Source organism: Fringilla coelebs (assembly GCF_963513975.1).
Source record: "Fringilla coelebs genome assembly, chromosome: 6".
NCBI lineage: Eukaryota > Metazoa > Chordata > Aves > Passeriformes > Fringillidae > Fringilla > Fringilla coelebs.
The window spans coordinates 38978436-38996536 of NC_140034.1; the positions used below are offsets into that span (position 1 = coordinate 38978436).

At 39.8% G+C, this 18101-nt stretch overlaps 1 protein-coding gene across 1 annotated transcript in view; it reads right to left on the reverse strand.

Moving 5' to 3' along the window:
- AMBRA1 (autophagy and beclin 1 regulator 1) overlaps positions 1-18101 on the reverse strand; it is a 127274-nt gene that overhangs the window by 72978 nt on the left and 36195 nt on the right. Inside the window, exons 9-11 of the mRNA XM_084207267.1 lie at positions 17129-17311; positions 4232-4312; positions 3578-3678 (exon numbers count right to left, since the gene is read on the reverse strand). Of these exons, the coding sequence (XP_084063393.1) occupies positions 3578-3678; positions 4232-4312; positions 17129-17311 (365 nt within the window). The remainder of the gene's footprint in view (positions 1-3577; positions 3679-4231; positions 4313-17128; positions 17312-18101) is intronic.

Genomic DNA, 18101 nt, shown 5'->3' on the forward strand with positions numbered 1-18101 from the left:
TCTTTTGGCCCACAAATGGCAGAGAACCCACGAGACTCTAAGACTGAAATGGCCCCAAGATGCAGTATTCCACCTACACTGCCACATGCAATCAATCAGCCATATGAAGTGAGAAACCAAAATATATTTACTGCTTTCATCATCACTTTAGCAACCAACCACTTCAACTAGCTTACAGTGTATGGATGTTTCCTTAGAGACCACAACTCCATCACTTAGGGCAGTTCACCAAGGAGAGGAGAGTGCAGAGGGTGGCTTGCAGCCCACACTAACAAGAGCCTTAAAAAAGCTGCCAAATGAACTCTCGGGTTTCTTGATGAGTCTTGAAATACAGGGGAATATGGAAGATTGAAAAATATGCTAGTGTTATACCAGTATTTTAAAAGGTTGAAATAGGATGAGACTGTCAGTCTTGTCAACCTGACATTGATTCCAGACAAAATAATGAAAAAGCTGATATAAGACTCACTTAATAAAGGATTAAAGGAGGACAGTGTAATTACTGCCAATCAACGTAGACTTTACAGAAAAATATAACTTGTCAAACTACCAACACTTTTTGGTGTGATTACAAGTTTCAATGCTAAAGGTAACAATGTTGATGTAATATATTTTCACACGGTGTTTTACTTGGTGCCAGAAAGCACAGTGATGCAGCATTCTGTATCAGCTGTGAGATCTGAACTGCACCAGCAGATAATGAGGCAGGCAGGTGCTACTGGGGCGAGTTGCTGTTCCAGTGCTCCATGCAGGTTAGGCTGCTGGCATGGAGATCTCCCTGTCTGTCATGTTGACTGCTATCTCTTCATTCTGCCCCAGACTCCCACCTACTCTACCCATCTGTTGCCACCTTCCCCATGCTTTGCCTGGAAGTGCCTTGGCACAAGGATGGCCACCAGTCCCCTGACTAGTACAAAGGGCTCTGATTTGACCTAAGCTCTGCCTGGCACGTTAGTAATTCTGCCCAACCCACTGCATTGCTGTACTAGTCCATCTGCAGAGACAACATGTAATTTTTAGAGATTCATTAAACTTGACTCTGAGGATTTAGTTTCAAGACAGTCCTCCCTAGCACACAGTGATTGTCTGTGTAACACTTGCATCAGAATGACACTTAAACAACAGAAAGCTGTTCACAGAAAGCAGAGAGCTGAAAGTAAACGGACAGAATCTGACAGCAAGAGCTCTGACATTAAGAAATTTAGTCAGCACACCACAGTAATTCACACACTAAGATGTCCATCTGCTCCTTTGATTTCCTCTCAACATATAGCAGTAAATGGGGCAGTGGACAGGAGCAGAAGTACAACTGGATGTATTTTCCCAAACAGCAGGTCTCAGTCTTACTTGATCACAGAAGTCTACTGTCAGTTTTTAGAAAACTGTCAAGTTAGCAATACAGGTTTTTTAGTATCTCTTCTCAAATGCTGTAGAGGTTACATAAGAAATACATTTGGCATTTTTGCATTTAAACATAATTCAAAAATGACAGTCTGGATACATGGTAGAATGAAGCAATTCAAAGCATTCAAGCTTAAATTAGCCTTTGTTAATGGGAAACTAGATGATTGATTTTTTTCCTCAGCCAAGGCTGTCAACCTCACCCATAACTACTAGGCCAGGGCTAAAGGACTTTTGAGTTTGAATAGAGGTTTTTCACCATGATCCTGAAAAAAGAGCGACCACAAGCCTTGGCACAGGCTAAATATAAAGGAAAGTATACTATCAGTACTGTAAATTCCAACGGCTCTGAAATACAATACTGAAAATTGCAATGCTGCTGACCAACATAACGAGTATAAGAAATTCCCTGGCTATTCCACATTTGCAACCTCATCTTCTAGTTCTTGCCTGTCATGCCTCCACCTAATACTTGCAATTTCAACTCTCCTTTTTCCTGCAACATATGAACAAGTTTTTGAGCATGGATGTAAAAAACATTTTGGAAACTGAAAGCATGGGTAAAATAAACAAAATATTAAACCAACATAACACAAGCAGTTACTGCATTGGAAGAATAAATTTTATATTTAGGTCAATGAAAGCCTTTACTGTGGAGTCCCAGCCATTCCAGTGTGAGGTTCCACAACGCTGCCAGAGTGAACAAACCTTGCCTTATGAAGGCTAAGCACAGCATCACACAGAAAAGACTGATCTTGTGTTTTGAAACTTCCATGATTACAGTTTCTGTCTTTCTTTGCTATTCTTGGCACACATGCAAGAAACAGCAAGCATATGTGTTTTGGGGCTCAAATTCCCCAAAAAGCATAAATGAAAAAGCCAGGTTATTTCCCAGCCACAGTGGAACAGGCAAACTCCAAGGAGGCCTGGAGGAGGGATGAAGGCAGGTGTCTCCAGCAGAGCTGGGTGACACAAGAGTTCTGCAGTGTTGCCTGGCAGCAAGTAATTATCTGCCAGTGTGCTGCTTCCACGTGCCAACAGCCAAAGCCCACACAGGCAGCAAGCACAGGCAAGTACATGCGTCAGCTAACGCTACAGGTTAGCTCCACTGTTTCCTAAGGGATACAAGCAGAGATCCTTCGGATGAGACTTTGGCTGAGTTCTTACGACTCAACAGCACTAGGAACCACTCAGCCCAAAATGTCCAGGGAGACAGAAGTCTAGAAGATGATGGAAATCTATTATCAAAGACAAGACCGCTGCCATACTAAACCAGCACAGCAAAACTGGCAACACCTACCCCAAAATGATTGGGAAATCTCCAATAAAAACAGGTTAGATAAATCCTGTCAAAAATGGCTTAGGCATAGTTGATTGTGCCTTAGGATAGGGTAAAGAGTCATGCAGCCTCTTGAGAAATCTTTCAGCACTCCTTTTAGTGATGGTCCTGTGATTACCTAAAGGAAGGAGGAAAACCACATCCCAACCTACCTGTCCATACATCATCTCTTGTTCTTCCCCAAGCTCCAAAATTACTCCCTCGTACCGAGGTTAATTACAGAGCAACTCAGACCCAGCCAAAAAAGACTCACCCTCAAGATATGTGTCATCTATAACCATCTCATTCATGAACTGCCAGACTGCCATACTCCTCCTCCTCTTTCCCCCACCTCCCTTTCCACCTCCGCTTGCCCTCTAAGGCTCCCAAATGCCTGTGTGCTGTATGTGGTGGCAGCTGAGTTTTTTAATATGCACTTATTAAGATCCTAATTGAATCCCACATTGCCTTGTGTGCGTCTTCCTAGCCGGAACATGAACAAGGCACCCTATAATTCAATTAGAAGGACCTGCAGCAAGCCGATCATTAGTCTGTCAGGTTGTTTAAAAAAAGACATCTAGGAATAGGGAAAGAAGTTAAATAAAGGGAGAATTGTTAACACCCGTCCCCAGTTCATGCAGACACTTCCACACATACCTGAAGCATGGAATCTGCAATGCTCAGGCACTTGAATGGCAGCTTACTACATCAATCCAACAGTCCTTTCTCTTGCTTCAGACAACTCAAATAGAACCTCAAAAGTTGGAATTAATTTTCCTCATCAATCCTTCTCTGTTCAGATTCACGAGAAAACACCACTAATATACATGACTACTGCAAACAAGGAAATCTCATTACCTGCCAAGACCCTGTTGACAGAGGAATGGGTGGCTAAGCCAGGCTGTCCTCGTTCATGGAAAATCCCAGCATAAGGCAAGTACTCTGGCAGCAAGAAGCGTCTGCAAAACAAAGAGAGTAAAACATGGAGAAAGCCATCCTGTGTACTACAGCCCTGAAGAGCCACTGCAATTACTTTAAGGAAATATGACTACAGTCCAGCAGATTACAGTAGAGGGGAAAGCTGGAATCTTCTGCTTAGCCAACTGCTTCCCTGCTTCAAACAAAAAAATAAATTACAGTTTAGATCCTTCTCTGATCAACGTGGCTGCAAAGATCAGCACAAAACACATCCTCTACCTCCCACAATAGTTTCCTCATCTCAAACCAGCACATTGTGCTGAGAATCTCTGATGAGATTCTTTTCTCCTCCTATTCTGCCTTCACATTGTGACCTCAACCTGTAAGGAAATAGCACTAAGACCACGCTATCTTTCAAACATCACAGGATGAGCAGCTCATACTAACACGCCATCCTGGGAATCCCAGAAAATGCAAACCATGGATAAAGGAAGCCCTGTCCAAGAAAGGAATCCACCTGAAAGAACCAGAGAGCTGAACTGCTGGTACCTCCAGGATTTCCACACCTTTTGCTCTTACACACAGATGCCTTACCTTGGGACAAAGCGACCCAGCGACGGTGCAGACATGCGGGCGTTCCGGGGCGCTCGGTGCCTGGATCGGTCTCCATTGTCCCTTCAGCAAAAGAAAGAAAATTACTGTACATTAAAAATACTATGCAATAAAAGTATTTTCCAAGAAAACAAAACACCAGTGACATCACCTAGTCAACCTGAGTATGCTACAGAGATTCTACGGTTCTTATGCTTCCAATGCTCCAAAATCACACAAGTACCAAATCCTCTGCCAGTTTTATATAAGGGTAACCTTAAAGTTCACTTTCTTCATTGTTTGACAATGTCTCAAAAGTATCAACAAAACCACAGCGAGTCAATGAATCAACGTCAGCACATGAGCAAATTAAAGAGAAACATCAGAATTTTGACCAGGAAAGCAAAAGGCAAGCTCACCCTATTCCTCAGAAGAACCTTCTCTTAGTCAAAGAGATCTTTGACTTGTCTTTGTTAGTTAACAATCTTTGCTAGTTAAAGTTCACATTTTCATTCCCAGGAGTGCAGGCAAAAGAGCATAATCTGCAGACTATTCTTTTGTGTTCCTTCCCTGAAGGTCCAGTTTAAGTGTCATCAGATCTTAAAACTATCTCACTTTTCATAAGCTCTTCCAGTTAAATCAGAAGTGTTTAGGTGGTGTCAGGTAAAATTGCATCTCCTTAACAACATCTCATTCTGTTTCACAATAGCAATTCTGTTTCTGGGCCTTGGGGAAAGGGGAAGGGGTCTAGCATCTATTGTCCTACAGCAGACACAGGAAGGTACTCCCCCAGCAGTGCAACACTGAACAGGCTTTCATGGAGAGGCTGCAGAGCTGCTATCCTTGTAAGTCTCAAGATAGGAGCTAGACAAACTCACGGGTGGCCCAGTCTGATTTTGGTAATGACAGCTGTACAACAAGCAGGAGATCAAACTGGAGGACCGTCAGAATCACCATCACACACAACTCCTGATACTGCATTCCTAGGCCACAAGGGGTCCTGTAATTATACAGCACTAAAACTGCAAGGAAAATAATGAGACTCCATTAGCGACTCTGGAGTTCTGAAAGAGACCTTAACAGTGCTTTCTTCTCTGTTCAGAAATTTACTCTCTGTATGACCTTGCACAAGTAACAAGTCTGCTTTCCATGGATTCCAAATCCCCATCTGTAATTGCAGCCCTGTCTCCTTCCCAAGCAGTTGTGGGGAGAATATTACTTGCAGAGCCTTGAAATCACTAGGAAACTAAATATTCCTTATGCAATGCACTAGCAGCACATTTCTAACCCGCTCTACCAAGCTGCGCATTTTATAATTTTTCTTCGTTTTGCGTTTTTGAAGTGAGTGAGCAAGAAACGTGGGCTGAGAAGAAAGTCTATTACGTGGCTGTTTCCCACACACTTGAGGAACCCAGGAACACAAAAGCAGAGGTTGTTCTGCAAAGCTCGTTAGTGTTTCAAGCTGTTTCACCAAAACCAAATCTAAATCCAAGCTCAAAGCTTCCATTTCTCCTCCCACTGTAGATGCAGTATTTGCAGTTCACAGCCAAAGCCGCACCTCACCCTTAGGATTTTGTGCAACCAGCAGGGTTCCTGAGATCAGAAATGTAAAAGCTACTGCTGTTCTTTTATCACAGGCCTCCAGCCTATTAAGATGGAGATCAATAACAGAAGGAATCCTGCAAACTTGAGTGCTGACATATCAGCTTTTTTTGCTAAAGAGAAAAGACCACAGGAAAAAAAAGTGTCATGTTCCAGATCTTACCACACACAGTAAGAGCTAGCAGAAGACAAGAAATACTTCTTAAAAACCTCCATGTAGCAGCTTTTGAAACAACACTGATATGCAACCCTGTGAGAAAAGCAACAAAACCATTTTCAGGGTTTGTATTTGCTTTGGACATGTACTAGAATTGGAAGATGCTTTTGAAATGGTCTAATGTCAGCAAGAGTAACAACAGCAGGACTACACTCTACAGAATTCTCCAGTTGAAGAGAATCTCAGCAGCAGGTTTCAAAAGGAATGAAAAATTAGCTCCAGCAAACATAAGGAGATAAAAGGGCAAAGTCTACAGACTAAATCAAGAGACCTAGAGGAACTAATTGTTCAAGTTTTTTTAATTGCCACTAGCCACAGGTCTTAGCATCCACAAAAACATTTTCAGACACATCTTCTAGCCATGGCAACTTTCTGATGCGAGAAGTCCATTCTGTACTTCCCTATTTATTTACTGTGCACACAATCTCCTGACAATATGGGAAAATGCTTAAAAGCTAAATATAGTGACTAGGATTTTTTTCAGTTTTCACCATGACAGAGACAGCCTCTACTAATGCAAAAGACAGACATATTTTTAACATCCCTTAAAAAAAAAAACAACAAAACAAGCCCACGTCTCAAAGGCTACCTGTCCTATAACTCAAGACTGTAGGGAGTAAGAAACAGTGGCTATCCTTCAAGAATGCTACAATTCCTATTTACTGTAAGTAGAACTGTAAGATACACTCCCCTGGAGTAAAGAAGAATATTACTAAACATAACTCTGAATTACTAATTTATAGAGTAATTTATATCTAAACTCCCATGCCCAACAACTACATGCAAGAGTGTCTAGTCTAGTGCTGCAAAGCTAGAACTGGTGCCAGCTGAAGATTATCTCTGCATCCTCTAAAAAGGAAAATAAAGAACGCCCTACAGATCGGTGAAAATGGGTGGCACTTTGTGTTATTCTGTGCCACATACAGCCTGCTGACAGAGGGAGGAGAGCAGATGTTAGCACACTGCAGTGCTAGCGTGAAGCACTCCAGCAAGAAATGAGAAGTTTCCAAGGCTCCCTGAAGTACTGATGAAGATCTAATGCTCTACTTTCTATTTAGTGTCAACTACCTACAGATTCATTAGCTAATGATTCACACTGGATATTTTAATTAACATTACCTGCAGAAGTGGAAAGCAAATCCCTCTGTGTGTATGTGTCTGTGTCTACATAAAAAAAAGCCTCTGCTATAAAGCAACTCAATAACCTTGCTAAAGTAAATGAAATAAACCACAGCGAGGCAACAAGGGAAACATAATACTCTAATTATTAACAGACTAATTTGTCTCAGCAGGAAAATTGGAAGAACCAACAAATGGTCAAAATAACTTTTAAGGTCTGGCTCAAAATTCAGGTTATTTATCAATTGTTCAGATACCACGGTGGGACAAATCAAAACAGTGATGTGGAGAATAAGAGTTGGTAGGGGAGAAATAATATTATCACCAATCTACAATAGAGCATGAAAAGAAAGCAATTCCTAAACATTCAGAAGAATTGTGGACATTTAATAGGGCATAAGAAGGATGCAAGTTTATCCTAAATTGGATAAGACAGTCAAATTCCCTTGGATGTATCTTCTGTTGTCTTGTTTGCTTGTTGAGAGAAAAATTGACTAATGTAAATTTAATGGACCAGCAATACTAGCTCTGAAAACAGAGAAAGAGATACCAAATTTTGCATCCTAAAGTTTGGAGAAAAAGGCATTCTTTTTCATCTGGTAACTTGGCTGCTGCACTAATAACAGTGGATACAGAAGACAGTAAGGACAAAAAAAGCGCCATGTTCTGCTTTTCTGTCTTGGCAAGAATTCACTTTAATATTTAGAGATTGTTGTATCAGGAAGTGAAATTAAACACACAGCATGGGATTTCTAATGCAATCTGTTGGTCTAACAGTTCCCATTGTAGTCAATATTAAAACTCCCACTGACTACACTGCCAATAGAATTAGGTCAACAATGACCATTTTGAAAAGCCATTTAATTATCAAAGCCAGCACCAGTAAGCCATGTAAGTTCAGAGGAATCAAATTGTATCACATCAAGCCAACTGCTTCATATTTTCAACATTTTATCATGTTTCACGCAATCCAATTTAAAATGCTAAATCAATTTGTATTGCAGAGGTTAGACACTCACATACAACAGAAATACTAAATAATTGTTTGAGTGGCATCTACTACTTTGGTTTAAGGTTGACACTGGAAGTTGCACCATCTTCATGTAGCAGAAAAAAATAATGTTTAAAGCACTGAGAAAATGTCAACTATCTGTACTGACTCACTGTCTTTTTTTTTTTGCTAACTGCAGTAGGTTACCTCAGACGAGACAGCACAAAGGGCAGGAAAAGCCCAAAGGTCCTATCAAGAACTCAGAGGAGGTTACCAGACACTGCAGACTCATTTGGCTTTACTGGTTGGTCAGGTCTCACTGCAAGTCCTCTAAAGAGGGTTCCTGGAAGACATCATATTAAACTGGCCATACTAAAGCAGAAGCAGATCCTGAAATCTTGCAACTCATTTCACAGGATTCACTGCTGATTTGGACGAAAACACGTTATACATACCTTTAGAAGAGTATACTCTTCCAGAGTTACATAGAACGCCAAGACAAAGTGTGCACTGTGTTTTACAAAGGGTACAGAAGCAGGAAAAAAGATGATGAAGGGAACATCACTTTTGTTGGTGGTTTTAAGAACATGTTGATTACTTTCCAGCACCATCCTGATGGGTAAGGCAGCATAGAGTGTTGGGAATACTATGACAGAAACTTAGCTACTAGGTTCCCCACTGAGAAAAGCAGCAAATACCAGATATATTAACACTTAAGTTTTTAATCTGTCAGATCCTGCAAGATCCTGAGCATCTGACAGAAATCCATTTTGAGAAAAATGGAAATACTTCTAGTAAATAAGCCTCTCAAAATAGAGAGGTAAACACAAATATAAAACATTGTCATTCTGAATATTTTAGCGACCAACAGGCATCCTAGAAGACCAAAGGAAAAGCCACACTGCAAGATGGTTGTAATTCTGCATAGGAGCATAGTAGCTAAAATAACATCTCCTGGATCAGTTAGACTGGTGTCTTATTCAAAAATAAAGGTTCCATACAGTACGTGCTACTTTACTCAAAATCCTCAAGGCTTGGAGAAACCTTACAAACTCAAACCAGGAAAAGGGGATCACCCTACTTCTGGCTCTGAGGACAAATGTATCTCACCTAAAACCAGGATTATGTTAAAGATGAAACATTAAAGACAACTAACTTATCTAAGAGGAGAGTTATTTCCACAAGTAGATAGAAAGAAGGAAGCCAGGAGCATAGGTTCTTTCAAAAAGGGTACAAATATTGACATCCACAGATTAAAATGACTACTGTATGGTTCTTTTAAAATATATCTAAAAGAACACAATAATCTGGTAAAAATAAAAGTTATAAATTTATAAACCCATCTTTGAAGGATACAGTCATCATTGAACAAGTACTTAAGGCAGAACTGAGGGAAACCACAAGAAACCAGAAAAACGAGAAAAAAAAGCATTTGTTACACAAAAAGACTTTCCGGGAACTAAATGTATGATTGTGGAGTGAAGTCACAAGAGTAAGATTGGAAGCCAAAACCAACTGAAGAATAAAAATAGTAGAGAAACTACAAAGAGTGATGGTGGTCAGCTGGAGAGACAGGAACTAGAATAGATTTTTAACACAGTAATTGATAAAGAAGTTAGACAAGTCACTCAAGCCTTTCCATCATTCTGCATTCTTCTGAAGGCTGAAATGCCAGTCTCTCACTAGGAACTTTTTGAAAGAACCACCAGAGAAAATGTGCATCTATTTATCAACTAAAACTTCCTATAAAATAGAAGACTGCTGAGTTACTAATGGCTTTGCTGACCGAAGAGAAACAAACCCCCCCAACCTTGATTACCTCTCAGAGCACTGTTCAGGGAAAAATATATTTACAAGATTAAAAATGGCACTTCAGAAGATCAAGTGTTTCAGAAAAGTATCACATATGAGAGGTCAAGAGAAATAGCAGCATTTGCCTGTAAAATGCCAAGGGTTAACTGCTTCAGAGAAAGACTGATTTGAAACTAGAATGAAGCAGTCACTCTTTTCTAGGCACATGATCCAGTTATTTCTATTTTAATCACCTCACTGTGTGGTGGGCTCGCAAATTGATGATGCTGTTTTAGAATAAGACTGATACACTTCATAGCTACAGTGAATCATTAGAAAGCAGAAACATCAGCAGCCAGACAAAGCTAGAGAAGCATCAACTTTTGTCTCTTTTTAAAAATATATATTGCACTGTTATGCTTGCAAAGGAAACAGAATTGAAACCGTAACTTCAAAGCAATGCTAATCTGTTAGACCTATGGGCTTCAAGAATGCAGACCACTACCTGCTTGCATGGCCAGCTACAAACCAGTAACAGCTTGCTTCCTAATTACTCTCATTAACAGCGGACTTCACCTGCCACGTGACCTAGTTTGACTTCTGAGTTGCACAGACACAAAATAAAAGGAAAAGGAAAACAATAGACAGAGTTTAGATTTGTCAGAAAAATTCAGAAGTATCATCTTGACATCAAACTGTTTCTATGGACTCAAGCAACCAACAGTATAGAGTATGATGGGCACTCTTCTGGCAACTGCCGCCTTTCTAAAGGCATACATTCTTTCACTGCCCTGATATGAAGACACTTGCCTTGCTGGGATGTGACTTAATGGTAAAGCAACATTTTGTTGGAGAGGTTAGCAAAATCCTGCAGTACTGCTGGAGGAAACAGTTATTGCCTGTTCACTGCATCGACACACCATTACTAGACATTATGACCAAGATAAGGGTAATATAGAAGACTGTCACAAAAGATAAAAGATTAAAAGAATAAGGAAAGCGAAGCTGCAGGCTACTATGAGTAGATCACAAGGCAAGCTAACACCCTATCTAATCCTTGAAAAATTAAGTTCAAAGAGTAGGTTCAGTATCACTCCCATTCATCCAGCACCTGTAACTGTCTTAGCCTGAAATTGTGTTTAAGATGATGACTATAGTTCACATAAGTTGCTGTGTATCTGGAAGTGACAACCCAATGGTAACTGCTTCAGAAACCTCTAGCAGAGAAGAAAAAAACCCAGAAAGTGACCACCAAGTTACACATATTTGCATCTGCTTTGAAAGCCAGTTTTGTAAAGGCTCATTTTCATCAAAAGTAATGATGTAGTGCCATGTGAGGGAAGAAACAAAGGCAGATGAAAAAACCACAAAAACAGATAAAGGAGCTCTGAGAAGAAAGAAACAAATAGCAATCCTGCTTTATGTGAATTCAAATAGCAAATTGCTAGCAAGAACATTATTTGTAGATGCTCAAGAAAGACAGATAACAAACTGTCCCATCTAAGATTTCCAAGAAAAAAGGCTACATTTTCTGCAGTATACTGACTTGTCATGGACCCTAAAAATCCATTTCCATCAGCACTTGAATGATATGAAGAGCCTATCAAGATTCTCACATCTCCTATATGTCTTTTGTTAACTTCAGATGTAAACATCAGGATGGCAAGAAGAAAAATGAAAAACCCCACCCTACTTGCTTTTAGAAATCGAGTAGTTTGGATATGATACCACTATCTCTACAACAACCACTGATCTAGTCATCACTCTATCCACCTTCATGATGTCCTATGAGATCTTAACAGTTGGCATACCATCAACCTACAGACCCTCAACAAAGTAAACTTCTTTCTTTACCTCTGGGATTCCTCATGCTTCTCTCTCCACAATGATAGAGCTTGTCTCAGCATTCTGGAGTTGTAGATCAAAAGCTCTACACTTATTTAAAGTGTCACAAAAAAGCTTCAATAGTTCCAATCTCTCCTCTCTCTTGACAAGAAAACCTGGCTACTATTTGAAGAAGTTTCTTTTGCAGAAAATGAAAGTTGCCAGATAGGAAAAAAAACCCCTGAAATAAATGAGTGCACGGTGGACAGCTGTAAAGGAGGGCAGTAAAGACCAAGACTTTACAAAAAGAGTCCAAGTTCTACCCATGTGCTCTTAGTAGTTGGTGTGCTAAGGGAAGACAGAAGGTGCACAGTGAATTGATTGCACTGCTACGGGCTACTCCCATTGCACTGTGTCTCTAGCAAACAGTGATACACAATCAGACTGAAAAGGCAGAGACTGGATTTAAACACACACATGGACTTCTGTCACAAGGGTAAGGAAGAAGTTATTTCAGAGGTTATTTCAATTGGCAATCTCCAATATCTCCCTTCACTCAAACTTTCCAAAATCTTTCTGTGTCAGCCATCAAGCAAACCACATGCTTACTCTCACCATGACATACAAATCCCTGCTCTAAACTCACTTCTACCATTCCACTTGAGGAGCAATACAGAGAATGGAATCCAAAACCCAACCTTCTACCCAAATCCACACCACTTAGTAACCACATTGCCAAAGCCATTGTCTTCTCTTTTCTATGACAGTGCTTTATGTTAGTTCAGACATGATTGCATCCAGACAGTTACTAATTAATATTGTCAAGTATCAGTGCCCCAGTCAAGGTTCCTAAAGAAGCTAACAACAAAATATACTTTAAATGAAGAATTTCCAAAAGAAGGGTGATTGCCTGGATATCTCACACAAATGTCTAATCAGACACGCACTTTTCTTCTCAACACAGAAAGTTAAACCAGAATGCCAGCTGGAAGTGGAGCACTAACTATAACATAAACCAGACTCCCAAACCAAACATTTCACCTATAAAAGAAGTCAAAAAGAATCTACCACGCTATTCTCCAAAATGAATGAAAATTACATACAAGACACTGGAAGTAAGACTTGCAGCTTTAATACAGTGGCAGTTGGCTGGCAGGTTGTGATCTTAGAACCTTTCAAGACAAGAAGCTGTTGGAAGATCTTCGATTTGGCAGTTCTTGCCAAGACTGAGTCAATAAACCAACTAAAAATGGCAGGAAGCAAGTCTGATGGATACTCATGTATTTCACACACTTATGAGGAGACCCTTTCAAGATGCCCATTCAAGAAACCACAACTCTTGGTCCAGAACATACCTTAAACAAAAGGATTTTAAAGTGTCAAACAAAGCCAAATAACATCACTCTGAATCTTGTAAGCTTTCCCTAAGTGATTAATCATCTTCGCAAAGCAAGAGCCTGCTTCCAACAAAACTAGAAGGTCCATTAGTGTCTCAGTAAAACAGTGCCTACAGTTCTCGTATTTTCTGTCTGGATGCTTGTGTTGTCTCAAAAGAAATTAAACAGATGAAGCACTAAAACAAGACTTCAGACCTGTGAAGTAAAACCCATCTTGTTATAGAGACACAATAAAGACCATCCTAGCCTGTGACAATGGCACAACTGAGCGCATGCCAGCACAAACCCTCCTACAGGGAAGGAGAAGGAATAAAACAGAACAGGGAAAAGCTGGAGACATGAAAATAGTGTAATCTCCAAGCTCCTTCTTATCTATATTCTGTCAGGCAGCCCACTCTCAAAAGTAGACAGAGGAGTCAGCCACAGTCACACCTTTCAGCCTTAGCTTGAAAACCTTTTTTGAACTGTAGTGAAGGGTTTGACTCAGGCTTTAAGAGCTGGTACACTGTCCTATATATCTGCTTTTCAGTCTGACAGATGAAACAAACCTCTATTTCTGTATTTGTTCCCATAGTTACTTCAGACAAAAAGGGACATAGATGGCCAAAATTCACCTCCAGAAACACCTTCACATTCTTATTATGGGGACAAATTCAGAATTACAAATGAAATAACAGAGACTGCACTATCTAAGGAGTCCTAGAAGCATCACCCACAGTCTTCAACATGAGAAAGCTGTTTTAGACTAAAGGAAGTATATAGAAGAGACCAAATCAAAATCCTTGAAAAAGTCAAAATAGTTTAGCTTTAAAAATCTCAATTTACTATGTGATGCAAACATGAGCTATTTGAAATCAGAAAGTTCAACATGTATAATTTGTCTATAAAGAATTTATTTTTACCAGTCATGCTGGAAGACTAAAATGATGTAATTCTTCATTCAGAGGTTCTTATTCCACAACTCAGGAAGTCATTTCATTTTAGCTTAGGATTCTACTAAAGCTAACCTTAAAACCCACTCATATCAATCTATCTGGCAATAACCTAATATTACAATCTGTATATACATTAGAAACTGTATTAAATTCTTTTATGTAGACATGACTAAGTTTACAGTTGACAGTTGCATTCAATAAGCAGTAAGATGACAACAGTGACAGGTTAAACACAGGGAGCACATGTAGAGAAAGAACATCTTATTAGACTGAAAAACACAGGTATAGTGTGTCTCCCTCCTCCTCTACTGTCCATAAAAGCTGGTGTAAAAGAAGGATACTACTAACACCTATTAAAAAACACTACTTCAGATTCTTATACCAACACTACTTCTATTGTCATCACAAACTAAATGTATTTATGAATGAATACAGTAAGAGCTTCCCTGACTGGGCACTCTTACTGTATTTATGAATGAATTCACCCTTGACTGAGACACAGGAGAGGATTTAACTTAAATTTGGAGGCCATAAGCACACAAACAGTACATAGACCCAGTTCTTCCCTTACTAGGCCATTAGGTAAAGAAAATTGAAAAAAAAGGACAAAATGGATTTTGGAAGAGAAAAAAATCTCTGAATCCCAAAAAATAGGAAAGCAGAGGAAGGCTTGTCTCCCAGGCATCCTGCACAAGCACAGGATTCATTCCTTGCCCAGTGCTCTATGCACAGTAAAATGTACTGGTGTTTAATGTCCCTTACATCCTTCTCTTTATCTCTGTGGAACAAAGGTATTACTTATCAATTATATTAGCCAGATTAGAAAGATAAAGTAGCAAGGCAATTTTCTGGCTTTTATGGAAACAAAAGTTCCCTGTATTTCAGGACAAAAGCATGAGCTGCAGACAGCTAGCTCACATCAGCAACACCCCTTCCTATATCATATCTGGAGACAAAGGGAAGTCAGAGCATCTAAACCACAACAAGAAAAATCATCCATTAAGCAATACATGACTGCACAGGTGAACAAGCAAGGAAGGAGGGATACAGGAGCCAAAAGGAGCAGCAAGAACTCTGTAAGACATTTAATTGTGAAGTCTCAGCAGAAGAAATCAAATGAGTCACGAGAAGTTCCAGCTCTAAGGACCCCCGCACAGCAGCCCTCTCTAATCAGCCAAGAGAAATAATGAAGCAGAGAAGTAAAAAGACAGCAGGTCTTAAATGCACAGACCAGAATTTGATATGAAATATTCAACCAACAAATTCAGGCACTGCACTTTAAGGAATAAACACTTCTTTTTGCTCAGTATGAAATGAAAGACAACCTTAGTATGGCTGATTGAATTGCTTCCCTGACTGGGTGCTCTTACTGTGTGAACATTATCTGCAGGGGAACACACTTCTCTACAGGCATTTGCCTGGCTCTGTGAACAAAGAACATACCATCTTTTACTTCTCCAGCAGAACAAGCTGCCCCAGACAAACAGAATGGAATAATGGAAACAGGAAGGTCTATACTTGCAATGCACCCACTTCACAAAAACAGGCCCAGCAGTCACTGTATTTCTGCTCTTCCAGACCACAAGGACGCTTGAGAAAATGCAGAAGAGTCACTGCCTAACAGCTTATCTGCCCTCATTTACATTTTACACAAACAAAGCCACAATGAGAGGGAAAGACAATTCTCTGACCCTGTACTTCAGAATATTCAATTGCTGGAGCGTGGAAATGACAGCTTCACAGTAAAACTTTCTAAGAAAAAAATAGTCTACCACCACTTGAAAGTTTGAAAGGGATTAGTATCTTGCTTTTGGGAGTAGCTAGTGTGACTAGTGTCCTTCAGAAAGGGATTTCATCCTTAAACAAAGGACATGGAACTTTAATAACATGTCATCTCAAGTATGTGCCACTGCAGCAAGTGAATGTGCAAATTAAAATAGTAGGGAAGTTGACAGCATCCTTTGCCGGCAGCTGCAACATAACAACCCAGATTTTTTGAGGAGTTCACAGCTCCCATCAAACACACCACCCTACTATACTACAGTATAACCATAGACTACTTCTACAACCATGCTCAGAATTATCCTGTTTCAATTGCAGTATACACAAATGGGAGAAAATTCAGTGAAATACTTAAGGCTACTCAGGAAAAACCCCATATTTAAAAGAAAATTACTGAAGACAGTCTAAAAAGGTTATAGTCTTTTTGCTGCTAGAATAGATTTTAATCTAAATTCCTGTGCTTTTGGTCTACATGCCATCTAAGGAATATACTACCATACTCTTACATTTATTAGAAAGGGTTTGCAATAAACTTCTTGCTGGGATTACACTGCATATTACTGGAAGTCCAAAAGCAGATGATGGAGAACAAATTTTAAAAGTTCGTCAGCAGAACCCTACAGAAGGAAATGCAATGGCTAACAGGAATATTCTTCTAAGGTTTGGCTGCAGATCCATTCCTCGCTTTAACACAAGAGGCCTTTTTATCTCCTTACAGAAAAAGAAACCTTAACACAGATTCACAATCACCAAATTTTTAAAAAATCACAAACCAAGTCAAAAAACCTCAATTCCAGGAATGTCATCTAATTTGAGCAACAGAGATAGAGCAAGAAAAAGCTACGGGACATGTTTGTCTGTCTTCTATAGCCTCAGACCAAAGAACTAAGTCTTGCAAAGCCTCTTAGTGACTCTTGTTCTGTCTCAAGATTTGACAACTCTAGTAAAACTCTTGGTTCCCCATCTGTTCCACTGGAGAAAAAGTTTCTCATTTTCTTTATTTAACCAGTCTTCTAAATGTGGTTGAGATACCTAATGTGTTGAAGGTAGCCTACAACATCTTTAATTTTCATAACAGAAATTACAAGACCTGTTTTGAGCAATCAGTGCTCTAATTATTGATTGAATTAATTAACCTGTTCCTACAAGAAGCCTAAGGTGCCTTTGATTGATAAACAATAGGGAACCAGAAAGCAGGGACAACAGTGGCAAGCAAGAGGGCTAGGCAGCACACACACTTACTCAAAATCTTCAAATTCCAGATCATTTCCCTCCACAGATGGGCTTGAATTCTCTGAAGTGGAAGCAGAGGAGGAGGAAGAGCGGAGACGGTTTTGCTGATATCGCATAGAGCGTTGTCGAATACTGTCCCTCCGGGAAAGATACTGGATCATCCTCTGGGCATAATATGCAGCAGGAGACAACCTGAGCAAGAAAAAGATACACAAATACTCATTACATAAGTATAGAATGACAGCCAGTCCTAGTTTTCCTTTTGAACTGCAAGTGCCAGGCCAGTAACAGCCTATCACAAGGTTGTATGGATTTTATCCGTAAGATAGATTAAATACAGAAAGCGAAGAAAAGTAATTTTTCCTTTATATGCTACACTCCCACATGACCCCTTTGCAAACAGAAGCACCACACAGCACCTACAGACAAAAAGCTCATCCACAGAAGAGAGAAATTTGTTTCTCACTACTCTCTGGAGCTCACTGATTCATTTATTACCAGTTCACTCTAGTATGCTCAGCAAGCATCACTTATAAGAACCAAGCCCAGTCTCAATGTGAATTCTGCCTGCAATGCCAAAGAGCAGCACTGCTCAAATAAACACTGAAGGAAGGTGCTGCTGTTTTGATGGTAGTTAGGGAGTACCGTGGAATATCAAGCAGGATAAAAAAGTTTCATATCTTTAACTACTTTGTAATCTAAACGGTAGGGATTTTATATAGTGGCAATTTTATCAGATCCACTAGGTATATGTTAAGTGGAGCTTTAAAAGCCTTGCATCCCACCTGAAAGGAAACCTTTCCTCTGTAATTAACTCTTAATTCTCTCTCATGCATAACCTAGCATTTGTTTGCATCAGCTATCACACACCAGTATTACTCTCTTGAGACAGGTGAACACATACTCTCTTTTCCCACCCTGTGTATATCCACAGCTCCTCACACGTTTTCTGTCACACACTTACTCAGTGTTAAAATCCAGA